Source organism: Gallus gallus, chromosome 12 (genome assembly GCF_016699485.2).
Source record: "Gallus gallus isolate bGalGal1 chromosome 12, bGalGal1.mat.broiler.GRCg7b, whole genome shotgun sequence".
In the NCBI taxonomy this organism is placed as follows: Eukaryota; Metazoa; Chordata; class Aves; order Galliformes; family Phasianidae; genus Gallus; species Gallus gallus.
In genome coordinates this window covers 14639685-14657332 of record NC_052543.1, presented here as the reverse complement: position 1 = coordinate 14657332, position 17648 = coordinate 14639685, and the positions used below count along the sequence as shown (strand labels likewise).

The following is a 17648-nucleotide window of genomic DNA, read 5'->3' as shown; positions in this document are numbered from 1 at the left end:
GGATTGAGTAGAACAGCAGCATCTTAAGAGTCTGTTGCCTCAGTTGGAAGTTGCTGTCCTTTAGCTGAGAGCTTGCTATACGCCGTGTTTGCGCTGTGTGCAAAAGTGTAATAAACCGAAGGTCAACTCAGTCTGTGTTTTCACTGAAATTCAGAGTGATTGGTTTTCTTAGACTCTTAAGACAGTCTCACAGCTGGTTGTTTACCCTATAGATAAACAGGAATTAATAGCAATTTATACAGACTGGATGTGTTGTAGAATCTGTTGCGTACATTTCTTTTTTTGGCCAAGCATAGTTCAGTAATAGTCTAGGAAGTATATTCAGGCAGCAGTCCTTATGACTGAAAACTTCCTAGTCACTGACTTGACTTTAATTACTCTCAACTTCAGTACAACTTCGGCATTGTTATTGTAATGCAGTTAAAAAGTAAGCTTTAAGTTCCCATCTTCCTCATTTTTCCAAAACAATTTCTGATGTTGTAACCTTCATCGTTTTGTTCAACACAAACCCTGAATAGGGAAGCCACACTTGGATCAATCTTTCAAGTGCAAAAAGGTGTTCCATTTGAGAAGCTTTGTCTTCAGTGCATTGTGTCGGTGAAGTTCTTTACTGATGTTATGGTACTAGAATTTCACCTGGCATGTCTGACAGCCTACAATGCTATTCCACGTGGGTTGGTGAAGAGTGCTGTGATGATGTTCATATCATTATTCTGGGGATAAAGAAAAAGAAAGTATTCCCGAGACTTAGAGTTTCCCCTTCACTCAATGGAGAAAAAGAAAAGGAAATTTAATGAAGCAAGTTGAAGATTTTTGTATAGGTGGAATACTAAGACTGCCTTATTATTGGAAACAAGTTGTTCCAGTCTTTATTAGTTTCTTTTAACGGGAAAAAAAAACCCAGGATTTTTTTAGAGGAACTGAGAGCTTTCTTTTCTAACTTTGCCATAAAACTTCCACTTGGGCTTCGTACAGCACCCATTTGTTTCAGAGCGACAGGTTTTTACAGGGCCATTAAAAAGTCCTGCAAAACCCTGGATTGTAAGGAAGAAAATGCTGATGTTTCATTGTGTTCATTCGAATGGTGTGAAAATTGGTGAAAAGGATAAATGGCTTAAAAGATATTCAGAGAAAAGAGGGTTGAAGAGGAATTGCAGCCCTGTCTCTGTTATTTCTCTGTAGTGAAAGTCTGTCCCAGGGTGAGTTTGTTTAACAGATGACACCCAGCTGACTTCCCAGGCTAGCTCTGGGATTGAAAGTTTCCGGTGTGCTTTGCTCTCTCCTGGGAACTGTTGATGGAGGAGTTGTTGGCATTGCTGTCCCCATTGTATGCTGCACAGATGATTTTGTGAGAAAGGACTGGGATTTAATATACTTGTATGGCTTTGGCAATTTTAGGGAGCTGAACCGGAATCGCATCCGCCTGATTGAAGGCCTGACGTTCCAGGGACTGGACAGCCTGGAAGTCCTGAAACTCCAACGCAACAACATCAGCAAGCTGACTGATGGAGCTTTCTGGGGGCTGGCCAAGATGCAAGTTCTGTAAGTTGGAAAGCTTCATTCTTTTCTCTCAAACAGCCTAGACTTCACCTGTTAACGTGCGCCTCTATTTAGCGGAGACCTGTGGGCACTGGTGCCAATCTTCATGTTTCTTTTTGTGTCCTGCATGCACAGATCTCTGCAGTGCTGCAGCAGCCTTTGTTTGACTCACTGTCAACTCATTGCTCTGCTAGGTGTTCAATAAAAAATCCTGTCTTTCAAGCTGTGGCAGTATTCCTTTGTAAATTTACCAATTTGAACAATCAATAAGTTCTCAGTTGGGCTTTGAAAAAAAGTTCATCTGGCTCCTGTACATTTCTTTCAACTGATACATGGAAACTATGTGTTGCAGACCTGATTATTCTGCCTCTGGGGAAACCTAGAAACTGAGCTGGTTTAATCTCAGTGATGCGTTCTTTCCATAGGCGAGAGCAAATAGAACAGTCATTGCAGAGAAATGCTCCAAACTTGCAATGTGATTGGCTTTCAAGTGTTTGCAAAGTCACAAGTGATCAAGGCATTATGTTTCTGGAAGCTGCTGTCACACAACTGAGACTCTGCAAATACAAACTTGAATGGGATGCTTAGCCCAATTTACATGCAGTGGAGCGTACCTCTGCAGTCACACCTCATTCTGGGCTTTAAGCCCTCAGAACATACTGGATTGGCAGGTTGTGGCTGTGTGCTGGTGGCAGAGAGTGTTCTGCCTTTGTACTGAGAGGCTGTGCGGGACTGCATATGGTACAGGGCTTTGGGCTAAGTGTTAAGACCTTACACCTTTCCCTTGAATTTCTGTCCCTCACTTGCACAAGAAGTGCCTACACTTGGGTGTATCCGCATAGGTATGTAGAAATGTATGCAGGAATAGCTAAAATACCAATACTTGTTGGAGATGCTGCACATCTGTCAATTCCTTCCAATTTTTTTCTACAGGCACCTGGATTATAACAGCCTCACAGAAGTAAACAGCGGCTCGCTCTATGGCCTTTCATCTCTCCACCAGCTTCACCTCAGTAACAACTCCATATCTCGCATCAACCCTGATGGCTGGAGCTTCTGTCAGAAGCTGCATGAGCTGTAAGTTGTTTCCCATTGTGGTTGTTCAGTCAGAATTTTATGCTAATGTAATGCTGGCAGGCAAGGGGAGTAAGGACTCCACAGCTTCCACTGTATAAACATGTAGAAATGCAGGAACTGCGGCCTCTAAGTGATGCCCTTGTTATTCATGAAGTTATGACCTTCACAGCACCTGTTTAAAGTACATCTGCACCAGAAACGAAGGTTAGAATTGACTGAAAGTATGCAGTGCCGAGAAACCTGGAGAGTTTGTGACCTGTGGCTTACCAGGGCTTTTTATCTATCTAGTTAGGAGACATATGCTGCTTGTTGTGTGACTGTGCAGCCTGAAGGAAGTTTTGCTTTGTCCTCTATATTTACAAAGAACAATCTTGTTTTTAGCTAGCAGAGATTTGGCTCTTTAAAGGCAGTTCTCCTTCTTTCTCCTATTTACACTTCATCCTTCCTGTCGGATTCAGTTGTTGAGAAGTAAATGCTTTGGCTTTGCTCTCCTGAGATTTCCAGCTGTGAATATGGTCTCTTTGATAAATGAAAGAAACCCTTGCTGTTGCGGAAAGCCCCACAAAGGGTGTCTCTGGGGTCTGTGGCACTGCTTAATGCCTTTTTGAAGAGACACACATGGATGCTTGCAGTATTTACAGAAGTAGCTGTCATCCCCTCGGTGGGACTTTGGATAGATTCACTTTTTTCTCTGGAGGATTTGACACATGTGGTTAGTGGAACTGTAATTCATTCTGCTTGATGCTCGGAAATCTCTTGTTAAATATCGTTAGGGATTCTTCTCCACCAAAGAGCACAGAGCTTGCTGTTTTCAGTGGCTTGCTCAGGACTCAGACTAGAGGTCTCTATCTGCCTATCCAGCTGTGAGTTCTTCATCTTTTGGATTTGGATTCAAAGTTAGCTGGTCCTGACACATGTGGTTCCACTAAGTTTAGAAGCTCTTGAATAAATATTGTTGCACACTGACCAACTATGATATTCTGTTAAACCCAAGTTATTCATTCAGATGTGGATTTTTCTTTTGGCAGGGAAATATTTTTGTTGTTAGTTGAATACATATGTGATTGTTTAATTAACTAATTTTCCAAACTGTTGTGAAATTGTCCATGCCTGAAGGGTTCTTTTGCTTGGCCTGGTGCTGTAGACAGCTATATTTCCTTCACGTGCAGATCAGCAACTGATATTTCACTAGGTTAAGGTAGCGCCAGTGCAGAAATCTTCAAGGCAGTGGATCAGAAACAGAACTGTGCTCTGCCCATGACCTGCTTAAATCTGAAGCATCAGAAAAGGGGAGTCAAATTTGGACTCCAAATTTGAAACAGCCAAATTTGGATCACTGCACTGCTGTAGTAATGGAGCTCTGGGAGTTTTTTGCTCTCAGAGATCCAATATCCAGCAGCTGTGTTGAAGCTCTATTTCAACATGAGTTCCAGTGGGATGGGTAAATCCCATCCGTGTCTTGCAGAGCTCCTTTAGGAAGAAACATGCTTGTCTCTTCTAGCTCACATTGTCTTTGCAAACCCTTCAGGTTTAGCTGAGAAGTTGCACATGGTGCTGGATCATTATATCTCCAGTACGGATTAGGATCTCCTAGAAACAGTGGTGAGCTGTTCTGGCTTAGGGGCTCTCTTTTTCAGTAATGTGGAACCTGCTGTGCAGGAAGGCCTCAGTTGCTCTGGTGCAGAAAGGAGCACATCTGGGAAAGGCCTGGTGGAGGTGGTAGGAGGCACTGAGGCATGCTTGGCCCGACAGGCAGGACTGCACTAGTGTGAGGCCAGAGATGACAATGTTAGCTGAGATTGGAAAGGCGATTATGTGGGTGTTAGCACACATCTCTGCAAAATATTACAGGCTGTTGCAGGTGTTGCCTTTAGGGTAAGGCTGCTGCAGAGAGCCATCAGATACTCATAACTGAAACTCCCACAGCAAAAGAGTACTTGTAGGAGAGGTCTGCTCTGAAATTGAAGAGTGAAGAAAGGAAGCAGGAGATACACCTAAGCTGTCTCCTTGTGCTTCTTCGAATGTGTATGTTACATTCTTATTAAAAGATCCTTGTTCCCCTATTGCTAAATCTACTGGGTTTCAGTTTTCAGCAAATACTGCTTGTGGTTGCACAGGGAATTAATCTCAAAGTCCTTGACTGCAAAAAAAAGAGAGTTGGCCAGACCTCTGCTTACACATGGTGAGGGAAGAGGAGTTCACCTGAAGGAAGTTCACCTGAAGTCTGTCCTTCAGCTGTTGGGAAAAAATGTGACTTCAAGACTCTGATTTCATGTAAAAACTACAAAGAAAGGAGAGCACTTGCCTTCCTGTGGGCGTGAGATAGGGCTGATTGTATTCACCAGTCAGGTGCTAAGGCATCAATATAATGGAAAAATCCACTGTGGGAACATACGATTTCATCAGATGTAAATGATGAATTGGCTTCTGGGTCTTTTTCTTCAGAAAGATGAAGAAGTCTCACTTCTTACCTATTGTTCCATCAGTGGGAATGACATGAGTTAGATATCCTGGTCCAGAACTGGCTGGCAGCAGGAGCTGCAGCTGCACAATACGTTTCTGGTTAACTGCTTTGTGCATCTCTTTAGCATGCTGCTTTTTGAGCCGCTCTCCCACTTCTGTGCCAGGCCAAAAGGGCTGTGTGGGCAAACCATTTCCATTTGTTTGTTCTGGTGATTTCCCACCGGCAGGGAGATGAGAAGGGGCAGCAGTGGGGACCTGCTGACTTCTCCCACCCCAGATCATCCAAACCACCAAGGAGGGAAGCACACTTTTTTTTTACAAATTGGCCTTTCCCACTGAGGAAGCAGAGGCCTTATGTGTTGAAGGAGGCCACCAGCAGGTGCGTTCACTCCTGAAACCTTCCATCTGGCTGCAGCCATTGAGAGACCCTGCCGCCTGCTGCTGCCCATCCGTCTTGAGGTGACGTCAGGAGGAACGGATGGGAACATGCTTTCACCAGTTGCAGCAGGAACCCTTCTGTGTAGAATCAAAAGGAAATATTTTCTTCCTCAGCCAGGTTTAGAATTACTTTTGAACCCTTTTTTTTTTTTTTTTTTTTTTTTAAGCCAAATTCTTTAATCGCAGGTGAGGACATAATTTTGACCAGATGCCAGTTGTTCATAACTAACACTACAACTTCTTCAGGAATGTTGTCCCATACCTTCTTCAAACTCATTAATCTTCACTGAATTTTTTCCAAAGCTTGCCCTCTGTCCGCTCACACAGCTAAGAGATAGACAGCTCATTGGCCAAGTAAATGGCACTCTCAGTGCTTCAGAACTTGTGCCCTTTTTTGACTTAGGTTTTGGCTTTTCAGTGATGTTTTTGCAAGCCTTAGACACGTTTTCGAAGCAGACTCATTAACAGGAAGGACTGGAAAAGGAATCTGGAGGTTTGGAACTCAGTGCAGTGGGGTTTTTTTTGCCTGTAGAGTGAAGGATTTCAGTTCTTGTACAAAGCAGCACTCCACTTTTTTGCAAAGTTAGCAGTCCAAAGCCTCACAGTTTCCAGAGGCACTTGTGCTCCCAAGGCACTAAGGTATTTTCTAAAATCCTATGCAATTGCACTTTGTAGAGAGAGAAGCTTGGGAAAGTGTGAGTAGCAGGATGCATCTGAATGCAGAATGAAAGAATAAAACCAATGGGGAAACGAGGAATAAAAAAAAGCAGCCCTCCAATGTTAGTCACTTGTAAGTGGAGATGATTTCACAGAGACTCTATGCTCCTTGACAGAGGGGAGCGGGAGAGAAGGCAGCTGGTCTGTAGCAGATAACCTCCTTCCTGTGCATGAAAGGAAGCATTCAATTGCCTTGTGGTGAAATGCTTTTGGCTCTAGACTGGGGTGGAGTGGGCTGTGGAGACACCTACACCCAGGTGCCTGGGGCTTGCTGTGCACAAGTGTAGAACGATAAGGCACCTCCTGAATACTGGAGTCTGGACACTGCCAGGAGCACGTGTGAACTTCCAAATCCTTCTGTTTGGCATCACTCTCCACCTTGCAGGGTGTAAGGAAGGGGGCTGCTTTGTCCTCAGAAGATATCCAAACAGAATGAGGGCTGAACACAACCAGGACTGATAGCTCTTGCTGATATCCAAGTGTTAAAGAATTGAACTTTTCCTGAACATTTTGGGGGCGGTGTGTATGGTGCTCCCAGGCCCTAACTTGGAGACACAGTCCATAGAGAAAGAGTAGCTTCTTCCCCACATAACTGACAGCATCTGTATTGGGTTATTGCTTTGATTCATTTCTGGAGGAGTCTCTCTCATGCTGAAAAGACTTCCCCATTGATGGGTGCCAAATGCCTGCTGCCCCATGGTATCGTTTGGGAATATTTGCAGGCTGCAGTGCTATTTCCTAATCAAGCTGTTATGTATCCACCCAGTATACGCTGCCTCTTGTGAGATTGTTGTGGGATGGGAGGCAGGCACTGGCTGGTGCAGAGGAGTTTGGAACAGACTGGTTGGATGACAAGGGCTGTTGTTTTTCTCCTCAGAATACTCTCTTACAACAACCTCACCAGGCTGGATGAGGGAAGCTTGGCAGACCTTGGAGGACTGCATGTACTACGGCTGAGCCACAATTCCATCAATCATATTGCAGAAGGTGCCTTCAAGGGACTCAAAAACCTGCGTGTCCTGTAAGTTGCTCCTAGCTTATTAGATAACACAACACCTACCTTCCCTCCTCAGGTTGTGTTCTGCCAAACTGTTCTCCTTTGCAGTTTCTCTGGGCTTCTGCATCCTCAGCTGCAAACTCCCCTGCGTGCTGCTCTCTTGTGTTTACCCCATTAGTCAAGTTCAGTGAACTCACAGTTTTTAGTGTAGTTAGGAGAATTGCAACTGGACTGCTCAGTGTTACAGAGTGCTTTCAGAGTAGAGGGCCCCAAAATAAAGTTAAAGGAACATGGGACAGGATCCTGAATGTAGCTCAGCTAAGCAAAAATTCCTAATGTTTTAGTTCAGCTAACAGCAGAATTCTCTTGCTATCATACTGACTTCAGTTGAAGTTCGTAGAAAAGGACTGTTTTTGTTGGCTCACTCTATGCTCCGAATCCGTGAAGAATAATTCCTTCCAGTGACAATGTTGAAAATTTGAATATCACCTGTAATTGTGAAGCATATACATATATATATGAAGCTGTGAAGTATTTTTGCTGCTACATCTTGGTAAAGATGGCGTTGAGAAGGAAAAAGCAGTGGCAAAGCAAATCCAGAGGTTGGGATCTGCTTATACTTCCTGATACCAGGAGTTTAACAGCACTTGAAGCTTCACCCCAGTGTAGAGCTCAACCGTGGCAGCAGGAAGCTGCTGAGGGTACAGACACACAGCTGAGCCTCCAGGCCACTTGTGTTCAGCAGGCTGACTTCATTCTTTGATACTTCATTCCTCCAGCAATCCATTATGGTCTGAGTAATTAAAAGGAAATGGGAACAGAGATCTCTTCCCTCTTTACAGTACTTTCTGCATCTCTCTCCTTTATTGAAGTTCACAGTGGAGGAAGAGACAGGAAAGTGAGTTTGGGTTTTGTTTGATTTTTTTTTTTTCTTTTTTCTTTTTTTAACTTAAACGAAAGCCTTTCAGCCAGTGGGCATTCAGAAAGGGCCTTCTTTGAGGCAGCTGTCAGGACCGGAACTAAAGGTTTCCAAAGAGAAATGGAGGGAAGGGGAGCTGGCCTTCTCTTTGCTCTGCAGTGAATGTGGAGCCTCTTTTATGTTTAGGACCGAGGGGGGAGGAGGAGAGGGAGTGTGTGAGTGAGCTCTAATTTAATAAAGAGAAAGGCCTATTGGGTCCTGCACCTGGTGAAAAAGACCCGAGCATGCTTTAATTATGGCCCATTGTTGGGGAGCCTTTGGTGGGTGTGAAACTGCTGAAATGTGGAGCTATTCAAATAGAGGTCAGGCCCAGAGACCTTGCAGCACAATGATTAACAAGGCTGCTAGCATTCAAGCTCAGCCAGCCAGAAAGAATAGGAAATTGGCAACAGGGGCTGGGAGAGGAGTTGGAATACAAAGAGAGCAGGGCCAAAGTACCCCACTCTTTCTTTTTTTTCTTTATTTTCACCCATTTGTTGAGAAGGGTTTTTTCCTCCTTTCTAACACGAAACCTTTGAGTTGTCTCTGGATGAACAAGCAATACCATTTTCTTTTTCCTTTTTCAAGGAGACACAATGCGTGGCAGTCAATTAATAAAAGTGCATGTCAGAGGGTTCCTGTGGGCCATTCCCACCGGGCTGTCTTTGCCATGGGAAAAGGTTTGCCGGTCCAAAGACCAGAAGCCAGTGGTGGATCTGAACGGGAGAAGGGATTTGCCTTTAAAAACCAGACAAACAGAACAGCTGGCATTGGCCTGGCAAGCAGAGGGGAATTGTAGAAACTATAGCTCCAGGAGGAGCTATTTGCCTCGTCCCACTCAGATAGCACGGAAACTGTCAGCACATCAAAGCATCTCTCCTGCAACTGTCCGTACCCCACCGAGGTGTTGGGTTTTTATCCATCCCTTTGGCATCGGTGTGCCCACAGATCACTCTGACATCCTCAGTAATGCTGGCGGAGGGCAGCGTTCCCCAGGGATGGGCGTTCGGCTCTCACGCTGAAAGCAGCTGAGAAAGAGGAATTGTGGCTTTGGGCCATCTCCTTCCACGTTGTTAATTCACACACCGAAGCCGAGAAGGACTGCAGCCAGCTTAGGTACTGCACACAGCGATCTCAGCCCCGTCCCGCGTGAATATTCAAACCCTGCAATTATTATTGTGGTTCCCTTGTACGTTATTGTGTGCCTTACAGCCCCGGAGTTACGCTGTGATGCCTGTGCCTGGCATTTGAAAGAATGCAGAGGGCTTTGTTTCAGAAACGTTTTTCTTTCTTGGTTTTGATATATTTAAACTGAGATTGATCTGATAATAGTCTTCAAAAGGTGCGAAAAGAGTACCTGAGGGTTCAAGGGGTTATCTGGATGATTTAGTTGGCTTTGTTGTTGGTTTTTGCTAGGTTTTAAATCGGAGTGATGTCACAAAACCAACAGAGCTTATTTATTTTTTCTTTCTTTTTACTTAACATTAGAAATGATAAATTTGTGTCTGTGTTGCTGGGTATTCAGTGCTAGCTGGAATTGAAGCACCGGAGGGAAGGATTTTTAAACAGACTGTTTGAACAGCTTTTGTGGATCTTTCTGTTTGTTCTGTCTGCTTGTTTTTCTTCAGACCCCTTTGACTCTCATAATTGATGGCGAATTTGAAAGCCAAAAGAAGCTAACTCTGGAAAAGGAATTCTAACTTCTCCTTTTTAATGGTTATACAGAGTTTGGTTGCGCAATGATGATAGTGCTTTCCTTTGTTGAACTTTCAAGTTCATTGCCAGAAAAAAATGCAGCTTTGTAGAAAATACACCATCGTCTTCCTAAGATAAAGCTGTAGGCAAACTCATGTAGACATAGGAACAGGCAGTTATCTGAAGTCGTGATAGCAGTACTTAAGGACAGCTGTTAAACCTTGGCTGTTCAGATTTAATACACCCTCTGTCCTGGCGGAATTTAAATTGAGAGAGAAAGGGGAGCAGTACTTTCCTTTGCCTTCAGTGGGCACCATCCAAATGCGGTGAAATTTCACCATCAGAGACTTAGGTGCAGACGGAGGGGATTCCCTGCCTCATCTCATCTACCAGTTCCCTTTAGTTCTTTCCGTTTACTTTTGGGACTGTATGTTTTTTGTTTGTTTTTCCGTTTGGATAAACAAAATTAGAAGAGGACACCCCACGTGTTTCAAAAGTAGCTTACTGCCTCAGAACCGGGGGGGTTCAGCCAGGGAAAAACTCTGTAGTGTTGAAAAGTGATTAGTGTGGCTTTGCTGCAGGACTTAACTAGTTTTGATAACTGTTATGACAAAGTGGGAAGCTCTTTGTTTGCCATTCTCAGACTTTCTTATGTTTGTTTTCAGTGATGACCCTAGGACTTAGACACTGATTATGAGCTTTCTCTTGTCCTCTCCCCAGGGAACTGGACCACAATGACATCTCAGGCACAATAGAAGACACCAACGGAGCCTTTACAGGCCTAGAAAATCTAAGCAAGCTGTGAGTATCCCTGGTTTGAAGTTCTGCAAAACATTTGTGCTGTGTGCCTCGGGGGGTGGATCGCTCTCCTCTCTGATGCTGTTTTCCTTCCCTTGGAACAAGATAGAAATCCACAGAACATCTGAGGCAAGGTAGTTCTGCAGATAGGAGGCAATTCTGGGCCTTTTAAAGCACAGATGATTGCTTACTGTGTGTCATACACCAAAGTTCAGACTTAGGTTGTTTTCAGCTCTAAGATTGAGCACAACTGTTCTTTGCTTTCAAAATCAAACAGCAACCAAAGCCCCCTTGCAAACTTCAGCAAACCGCCGATTGATGGAGTGAATAACAATAAACAGAAAAATCATACCATTTCCTGTTAGAGCAGAGGATTGAGGCAGGATTCATTTCTGTGGGATACTCTGTCTGAGAGTGATCTTTTGGGCTTGCTTCCATGTGCAGCGACAATAAAAGGCACCATGGGGCATAGGCTCTTAAAGAGATAAAAAGAAACCTAAGGCAAGCATGCGCCTTGCAAATGTTTATTGCTTGCTTGGCCTTCACAAGTATTTTCACATTGCTCTGTCTGTGCTTGTTCGTATTCCATTTGAAATCAGTTATATAAATCAGCCCTGTCAGGGAAGTCTCTGATGGCTTGTGACAAACCAAGAGTCTTTCTAATCATTACCTCTTGCCTTTGTTTAAGTTCTCAGCACCCTCCCATCACGCTGTCTCTGATGCTGGGATGGCACAGCTAGAGGTGCAGTAAAAGTACCTCGATGGATAGCAGATGGCCAGAATGAACCCTGGCGGGCGGTATATTGTCGTGTTCTCATTAGAGACTCCTGGGGGAGTGGGAGCTGTGCAGGACTGGTGGGGCCGTAATGCTTAGATGGAGGAGAAAACATTCAAGTCGCAGACATAGATGGCGATGGATCGTTGTTGAGGGGAGTCGCTGGGTTGAAGGAGAGGGGAAACAAGTTACAGCTACAAGTCAAGTGAGGCAGAAGGCAGACATGGTTTTGAGGGCAGGCAGAGGGGCAGAAGATGTGTGGGAGAGAGAGAAGCCGGTAGGAATTTCTGTGTGTGAGTTGGGAAATCTTCCCTCAAGTTGCTAATAAAAAAAAAAAAGCAGAGGTGGCAGATGTGGTGGGTGGCAGAGTCCTTGGCTGATGCTATTGGAGTGCTTCGATTTATCTGATGAAAACAGTGAGCACATGGGAGTGGTCAGAGGGGCAGTGCGAGCTGAGGCTTTGTCCAGAGGGACTTACAGGCTGCAGTGCTCTGAGTCTGAAAGGAGTTCTACTCTGACACGAGAGAGGAGAGGTCACTGTCCTGCTGGGACATCACCACAGGGCATCGCTCCCATGTGGCCGCTGTCATGAGAGTAGGAGTAGTGCTCCTGCATACCTGAGTGTGTTAGAAGTGCTGGGTGCGAACAGCAGCAGAGAAGTGGAACAGCCAGAGGGGAGAGCACCGGGGGAAAGAGTTCAGAAGGATTGACTCAGTGACCAGGAGGAATGAGCACTGGTGAGCTGTGGGGGTCAGGCAGAGGCCAGAAGGTGCAGGATGGAGCAAAAAGCCTGTGGGGCTGTGCGGGCTGTGTGCTTGGAGCTCTGGGCAGAGCCCTGTCGCTGCTGGTGGAACAGCCCAGCATTGGGCACAGGCAGCAGCTCCAAAAGGTGGCCATTTCTGTCTGCTGTTCTGTATGTGGCAGGGGCTTGAGTGAGTGTAAAGAAGGCTGAGTTTGCAGCAAACTCCATGGCCTGGCACAGTGCACAGACCAGGTTGGTCTCTGGCACAGGAGAGGTTTGGTTACACAACAGCAAACCTGCCACAGAGCAGAGAAGCAGCTGGCTGTACCTTTGCTGGGATCATTTCATGTCAGTCAGACTGTAAGGCCAGAAAAAAACCCTGAGTATGAGATTATTTCATTCTAGAGCATTCTGGGCACACTAGGGAGCGTGCACGTTCAAAGCAGCGTGCTCAGGTCCACTTTAGCTCATCAGCACTTAAATCCCAAACTCGTAATTTCATCTAAGGCTGAACTGAGTGTTATTCTTGCTGGTACTTAAATAAAGTAAAACAGCAGCCTCTACAGAGAACATCTCACTGCCTGATTTAAGGCCTGTATTTAAACCGTCAATAGGCTTTAAATGCATTAGCATACAAAAAATAAATGGGCACTTCAGAGGAGACCTTCCAATGAATTAATAATCACCTCGGCTCTGTGGAGATTGCCTTAAAAGCTGCTCCCCTTTGATCTGGCACAGCTTAGCCTCTGAAAGGATTTAGCGGGGAGAGGGCTGTTCGCTGAAATGAAGGTGTTAAACTGAGAGGTGGGGGGCCAGTCGCTTTAGCCTCCCCTGAATTATATATGAAGCTGTCCAGGATGGTGAGCACAGGCCTAAATTAAAATGTTTCTTCAAGAAAGGGAGTCGAGAAGCACCGAAGCATGAAAAGCATCAGTGGAATCGCTGGGGAGCAACCGGTTCTCCTAATTATTCAAGCTGCTCAATGTAACCGGTTTTTTTGATGGCTCACTCAGTGACTGAGATCTTCCTGCAGGTGCAAAACTGGCTGGAGGAGAAAATGCTGCTTTCTAATGAATTGCGTGCCTGGCGTCTAATTACACTGATGCAATCACTGGGAGAGCGCGGTCGCGCCCAGCTCCGCTCACAGCAGCACGGCTGGGGACTGCAGCAGGCAGACAAGCAGCAATGCTGCGTGCCTTGGAAGGGGCTGCTGGGTTTGAACCACTTTGGGGTCGGAGAAGTGGCTGTTTGAGATCTGAAAGGCAGAAATGAGTTTTCTGGGGCATGGTTGTTATTGCCAGTATGGTACGGCTTTCTTGCAAATACAACCATAAAGTTGTTTGCAGGTGGCTTGCAGGTATTCAGAGCTCCAGGCTTCCTGCTTACCCCTGCACAGACAGAGACGTTGAGAAAATCATCATCTTCAGTTTTCAAAGCTGGGGCCCTGGGCAGCCTGGTCTAGTACCACATCTGGAGGTTGGTGGCCCTGCCTGTGGTGGGGGGTTGGAGTCGGGTGATCCTTGGGGTCCCGTCCAACCCAGGCCATTCTGTGATTCTGTGATTTCAGATCTACTGGAAACAGTAAACACAAATCTCCAGTTATCAAATCCAAGCTCAGCATAGCACTCATTTAGGATTATGGCTCCAAAAATTACTGCGTATGGATGTAGCCGTATGGCCAAAGTTTGCATACAGTAAATTATTTACTGTATTAATCATGCTAATGGAGTTTCCAAAGCCCTCATTAATACAAGATACCTTTTACCAAATTATGGTACCCATTACTGCACACATCTTTTGGTGCTTGGGGTATTTCAGCCAGAACACAGAGCAGTTCTCTTGCAGTAAATAGGACTTCTGATGCACTGATCTTTGTATCTTGATCTGCTAGCAAGCAGTGCCATGACCGTAGTGTTATTAGCAGATGCGTTGCACCCTATATTTGAACGAAAAATCTTGAAGGAAAAGTCAAAAGCAGCGCCTGATGTGCCAGGCTGTGTACTGGGTCTGTTAGTAATGACTTGCATCGGAAGCCACGTGAAGCAAGGGGTGATAAACAGATGCACCTGGCAGATAAACCTCACACAGAGAGAGCCTGGGGAAGGAAAGAATTTCCTAATTAATGACACTGGCTGATGTTGCTGTAAAACAGTCAAGGAGATCATCCATTTTGTATGAACCCTGACCAGCCACCGCTGCTCAATATTCATAGAGGCCTGTGGACACCAGCTGGGCTGTGAGCACTCAGCTGGCTCTTGCCTGCTGATGATCCCTCTCTTGCTGGTGGGCAGGAATGGTCTGTGGCCACAGATACAGGCAAGCGTGCTCCTTGTTTAGGTCTCTCTGCACATTACCTTTTCTCCCCTTTTGGCCCCTGAAATTACCTCTCTGCTGTCATTTACTGTATTATTCTGCTCTGCTGTTGTATTTACAAGAGGCCAAGGAGGGAGGTCTGCACTCACGTTGTTGGGCACTGCGTGCACACAGCCCCAGCCCTTGTGTTTGGATGGCCAGGCAGGCCAAGCAACAGGGGAGAGATTGCCACTCTTTTACTACGTGGGAAGAAGTCAGAAATGAAAAGTGTTTCAGGAAGAGACCGAAGTCTTGTTAAACTGTTGTTGCACTTAATCCTGTCCGAAGCCAGCCTTCAAAGAATAGAGGGGACTTTCTGTTACTCAGCAAGCTGGTTTCCAGGCACTGGAGGAAACCTGCCTCTTTACATGATATGGCACATTCCCTTTTGTGCTGTCATCACTATTAAATTCAAACACAGATAAAAGGATTTAATTTCAGGAGTGGGAAAGCGAATGTACTTCAGCCCTCCTAATATCCATGCAGTTCAGATTTCCCGGGACTTGCACTGAGTGTGTATATCAGATAAAGCCACGCTAATTGTGTTCCTTCTTTTTCTGCCTCCCTCTCCCCATTTTCTTTCTGTTTATCTGGCACTGGATGTTTGGAAACTGCAGAACTCTGTTTGGAAACAAGATCAAGTCGGTGGCCAAGAAAGCGTTCTCAGGGTTGGAGGCCCTGGAGCACCTGTGAGTAACCCACCATGCCTCGCAGTTTGGGAAGGGGGGTCTGCCAAAAGTTGCTGCCTGAGAGATCTGCTAGCAATTTAATAGTGTCTTTGTAAACTGAGAAGCCAGTCCATTTGTGGGGGCCACCTGCTTCCTTCTCATTATAAGTCTGCCTCAACTTTGGCCTTTTTTTGTGCCAGAACAAAGTTATAGAACATATGGCAAATCTGCATGCTCTTAATTTTTTGGTTTGTTCTTGGATGAATCCGCCTTGACTTTGCACACTGCTATTCTGAAGGCCGTTGGCAATGAAAATGTGCTATTTCAGATGGAGCTCGCTCTCTTCCTCCCTTGCCCTGACTTCTTCCTAAATCTAGGCAATGACACGTGTTGCAAATGACTGCTCATGATACAGGCATTGCACATCACCATTCAGCACAACTGCCTTAGAGTGATTTGCAAGAAGCAGATTTTGGCTGCCACTGTGTAATTTTTTCCTGTGTTCCAAGGCTGATGACTCCAGCAGTGACTCATGGATAGCTTCCTTTCTGAATTAAGACACCTTAAAGTATCTGTGACTTTGCTGTCAGGGTTTCTTTGACTGCTGATCATTAAAAAATGTGGTGAGCACTGAGAATGTAGTGACTGCCTGACTCGGGGTACCTTCCCTGCTAAAGGGTCCCTTATTAATGCTGTACGGAGAGTTCCTCTGCAAGCAGAGCTGGCAATGGTCTATCTTGCACTTGACTTATTAAATGTAAGCCCGAAATCTGACTCTGTCCTTTTCAGAGGACAAGTGAATTTTTTAGTTAGCAATAGTTGAGAGGGAAGCTTTTAAGAATACATTCTTTTGGAAACATTGCTGTGTATCCTCTCAAAGTGACTTTGTGAGACGCCGTTCGGTGCAATATTGGCTTTCTGCACGTTTGTTGAAGGGCTGGCCTGGGACACAACATTCCTCACTGTCTTTGGTTATTGAGAGGGCTGAGGAATTTCTGAGCTGTGGATGATGGAAGTGTCTGAGAGTGAGAAAGTGTAGTGAGAAAGTGGGGTATGGACCGACTTAGTGATTAATTCCTGAGCGTTTTGCTCATTTACTATTGCTTGGTGTTACCTGTTCAATATGAACGTGTTTTGAAACCTATTTCCAAGCTGCAAGTGTCTTCACCAGTCTCCCCCAGGAGCTAAAATCTCACTTGCTACTAGAGTCAGTGCTTGGGTATGGGGAGATTTTGTCACAGCCATAATGTCCCTATTGTTCACATTGCCCTTGGTTGTGTTCTGCAGGAACCTTGGGGATAACGCCATCCGCTCAATCCAAGCAGATGCTTTTGCTAAGATGAAGAGCCTGCGGCAGCTGTAAGTAACTGGGCTGTGCACACCATTAAGGAGCACGGATCTTTCTTGCCCTGGACGTGAGAAGTAGCACGTTGTTTCCAATGGGGTGTTATTCACATTACTGTTCATTTATTTCCTCCTCCCCGCTGTCCTCCTCTGCAGGGTATTTTTACACACGAGTAGCTGTCACAGGAACATCTTGAATTTAATAGTGAGTGAAATTAGATCATCAGAACAGGTTCTTCCAGCAGGTTCGCATCTGTGTAATGATTCATCTCCACTCAGGAAGTCCAGCCCAGGTCCTGTTAGCTGTTTCTCATACTGTCACAGATTTAATTCCCAGTGGCCCATCTGCTCCTCTGCAGTACCTATGTTTTGGGTTCACATACAGTACTGACATTTCAGTGATAGCACCATTTGAACTGAATCCACTTGTCATCCACCCTTCTGGTGTAAAAATACAGATGTGTTATCGGAGCTGCCGCATGTGCTTCAGGCTGGAGCTCTGCCCTGTTATCAGACACTGTTTCCAGTCTTGCGTGGTTTCCTTTTCTCCTCTTCTCCATAAATATTTAATCCACTGTCACCGCTCTGGAGTAGTGCAGTTTGTGGAAGAAGAAATCACTTAGTTGGTACTCAGGCAAGTTCAGGGTCTTCGTCCTGACTTTGAAAATGGGAATCAGACAACTGATGCTAGCAGTGACAGCGAGTACAGGGACTGCGGAGTCAGTAAGAGAAGGTTGCATGCCCACTGTCTCTTTAACCACTTTATCTATCTGCTACACTGGCTCTTGGAACAAAATAGAGGAGAAAGACCGATCTGGTCTTACTGAAAAAAGTAAATCCTGAGTCTTCACTTCTGTTTGCACCCATAGCTCTTTCCTTAACAGATGGTGCTGAGTTACTGTTAGGATGCTAATAAATGCTGCTGGGGACCACTCTGAAAACTGAATAATAAGGCAGCAGGGAGTGTCACTGGAATACAGGAGGGGGTTGTTCTGTGTGGAGTTGAAATGCCACTTAAATGTGTGACGTAGGTAGCTTCATTAGTGCCTCGAGACTGCAGGGCTGTCCTTTTCTTCCTTCCACTC

At 45.3% G+C, this 17648-nt stretch overlaps 1 protein-coding gene and 1 long non-coding RNA gene across 4 annotated transcripts in view; one reads left to right on the top strand and one right to left on the bottom strand.

The window, feature by feature from the left end:
* LRIG1 (leucine rich repeats and immunoglobulin like domains 1) overlaps positions 1 to 17648 on the top strand; it is an 81084-nt gene that overhangs the window by 53576 nt on the left and 9860 nt on the right. For all 3 annotated transcript variants that reach the window (XM_425165.8, XM_015293263.4, XM_040646582.2), the window contains exons 6-11: positions 1399 to 1542; positions 2473 to 2616; positions 7112 to 7255; positions 10605 to 10685; positions 15169 to 15240; positions 16507 to 16578. In XM_425165.8, the coding sequence (XP_425165.6) occupies positions 1399 to 1542; positions 2473 to 2616; positions 7112 to 7255; positions 10605 to 10685; positions 15169 to 15240; positions 16507 to 16578 (657 nt within the window). The remainder of the gene's footprint in view (positions 1 to 1398; positions 1543 to 2472; positions 2617 to 7111; positions 7256 to 10604; positions 10686 to 15168; positions 15241 to 16506; positions 16579 to 17648) is intronic.
* Positions 1 to 17648, bottom strand: part of LOC124417173 — a 47150-nt gene that overhangs the window by 29281 nt on the left and 221 nt on the right. The window contains exon 2 of the long non-coding RNA XR_006931373.1: positions 1 to 17648. This exon is cut by the window's left edge and continues 17148 nt beyond it. This is a non-coding gene — a long non-coding RNA (uncharacterized LOC124417173).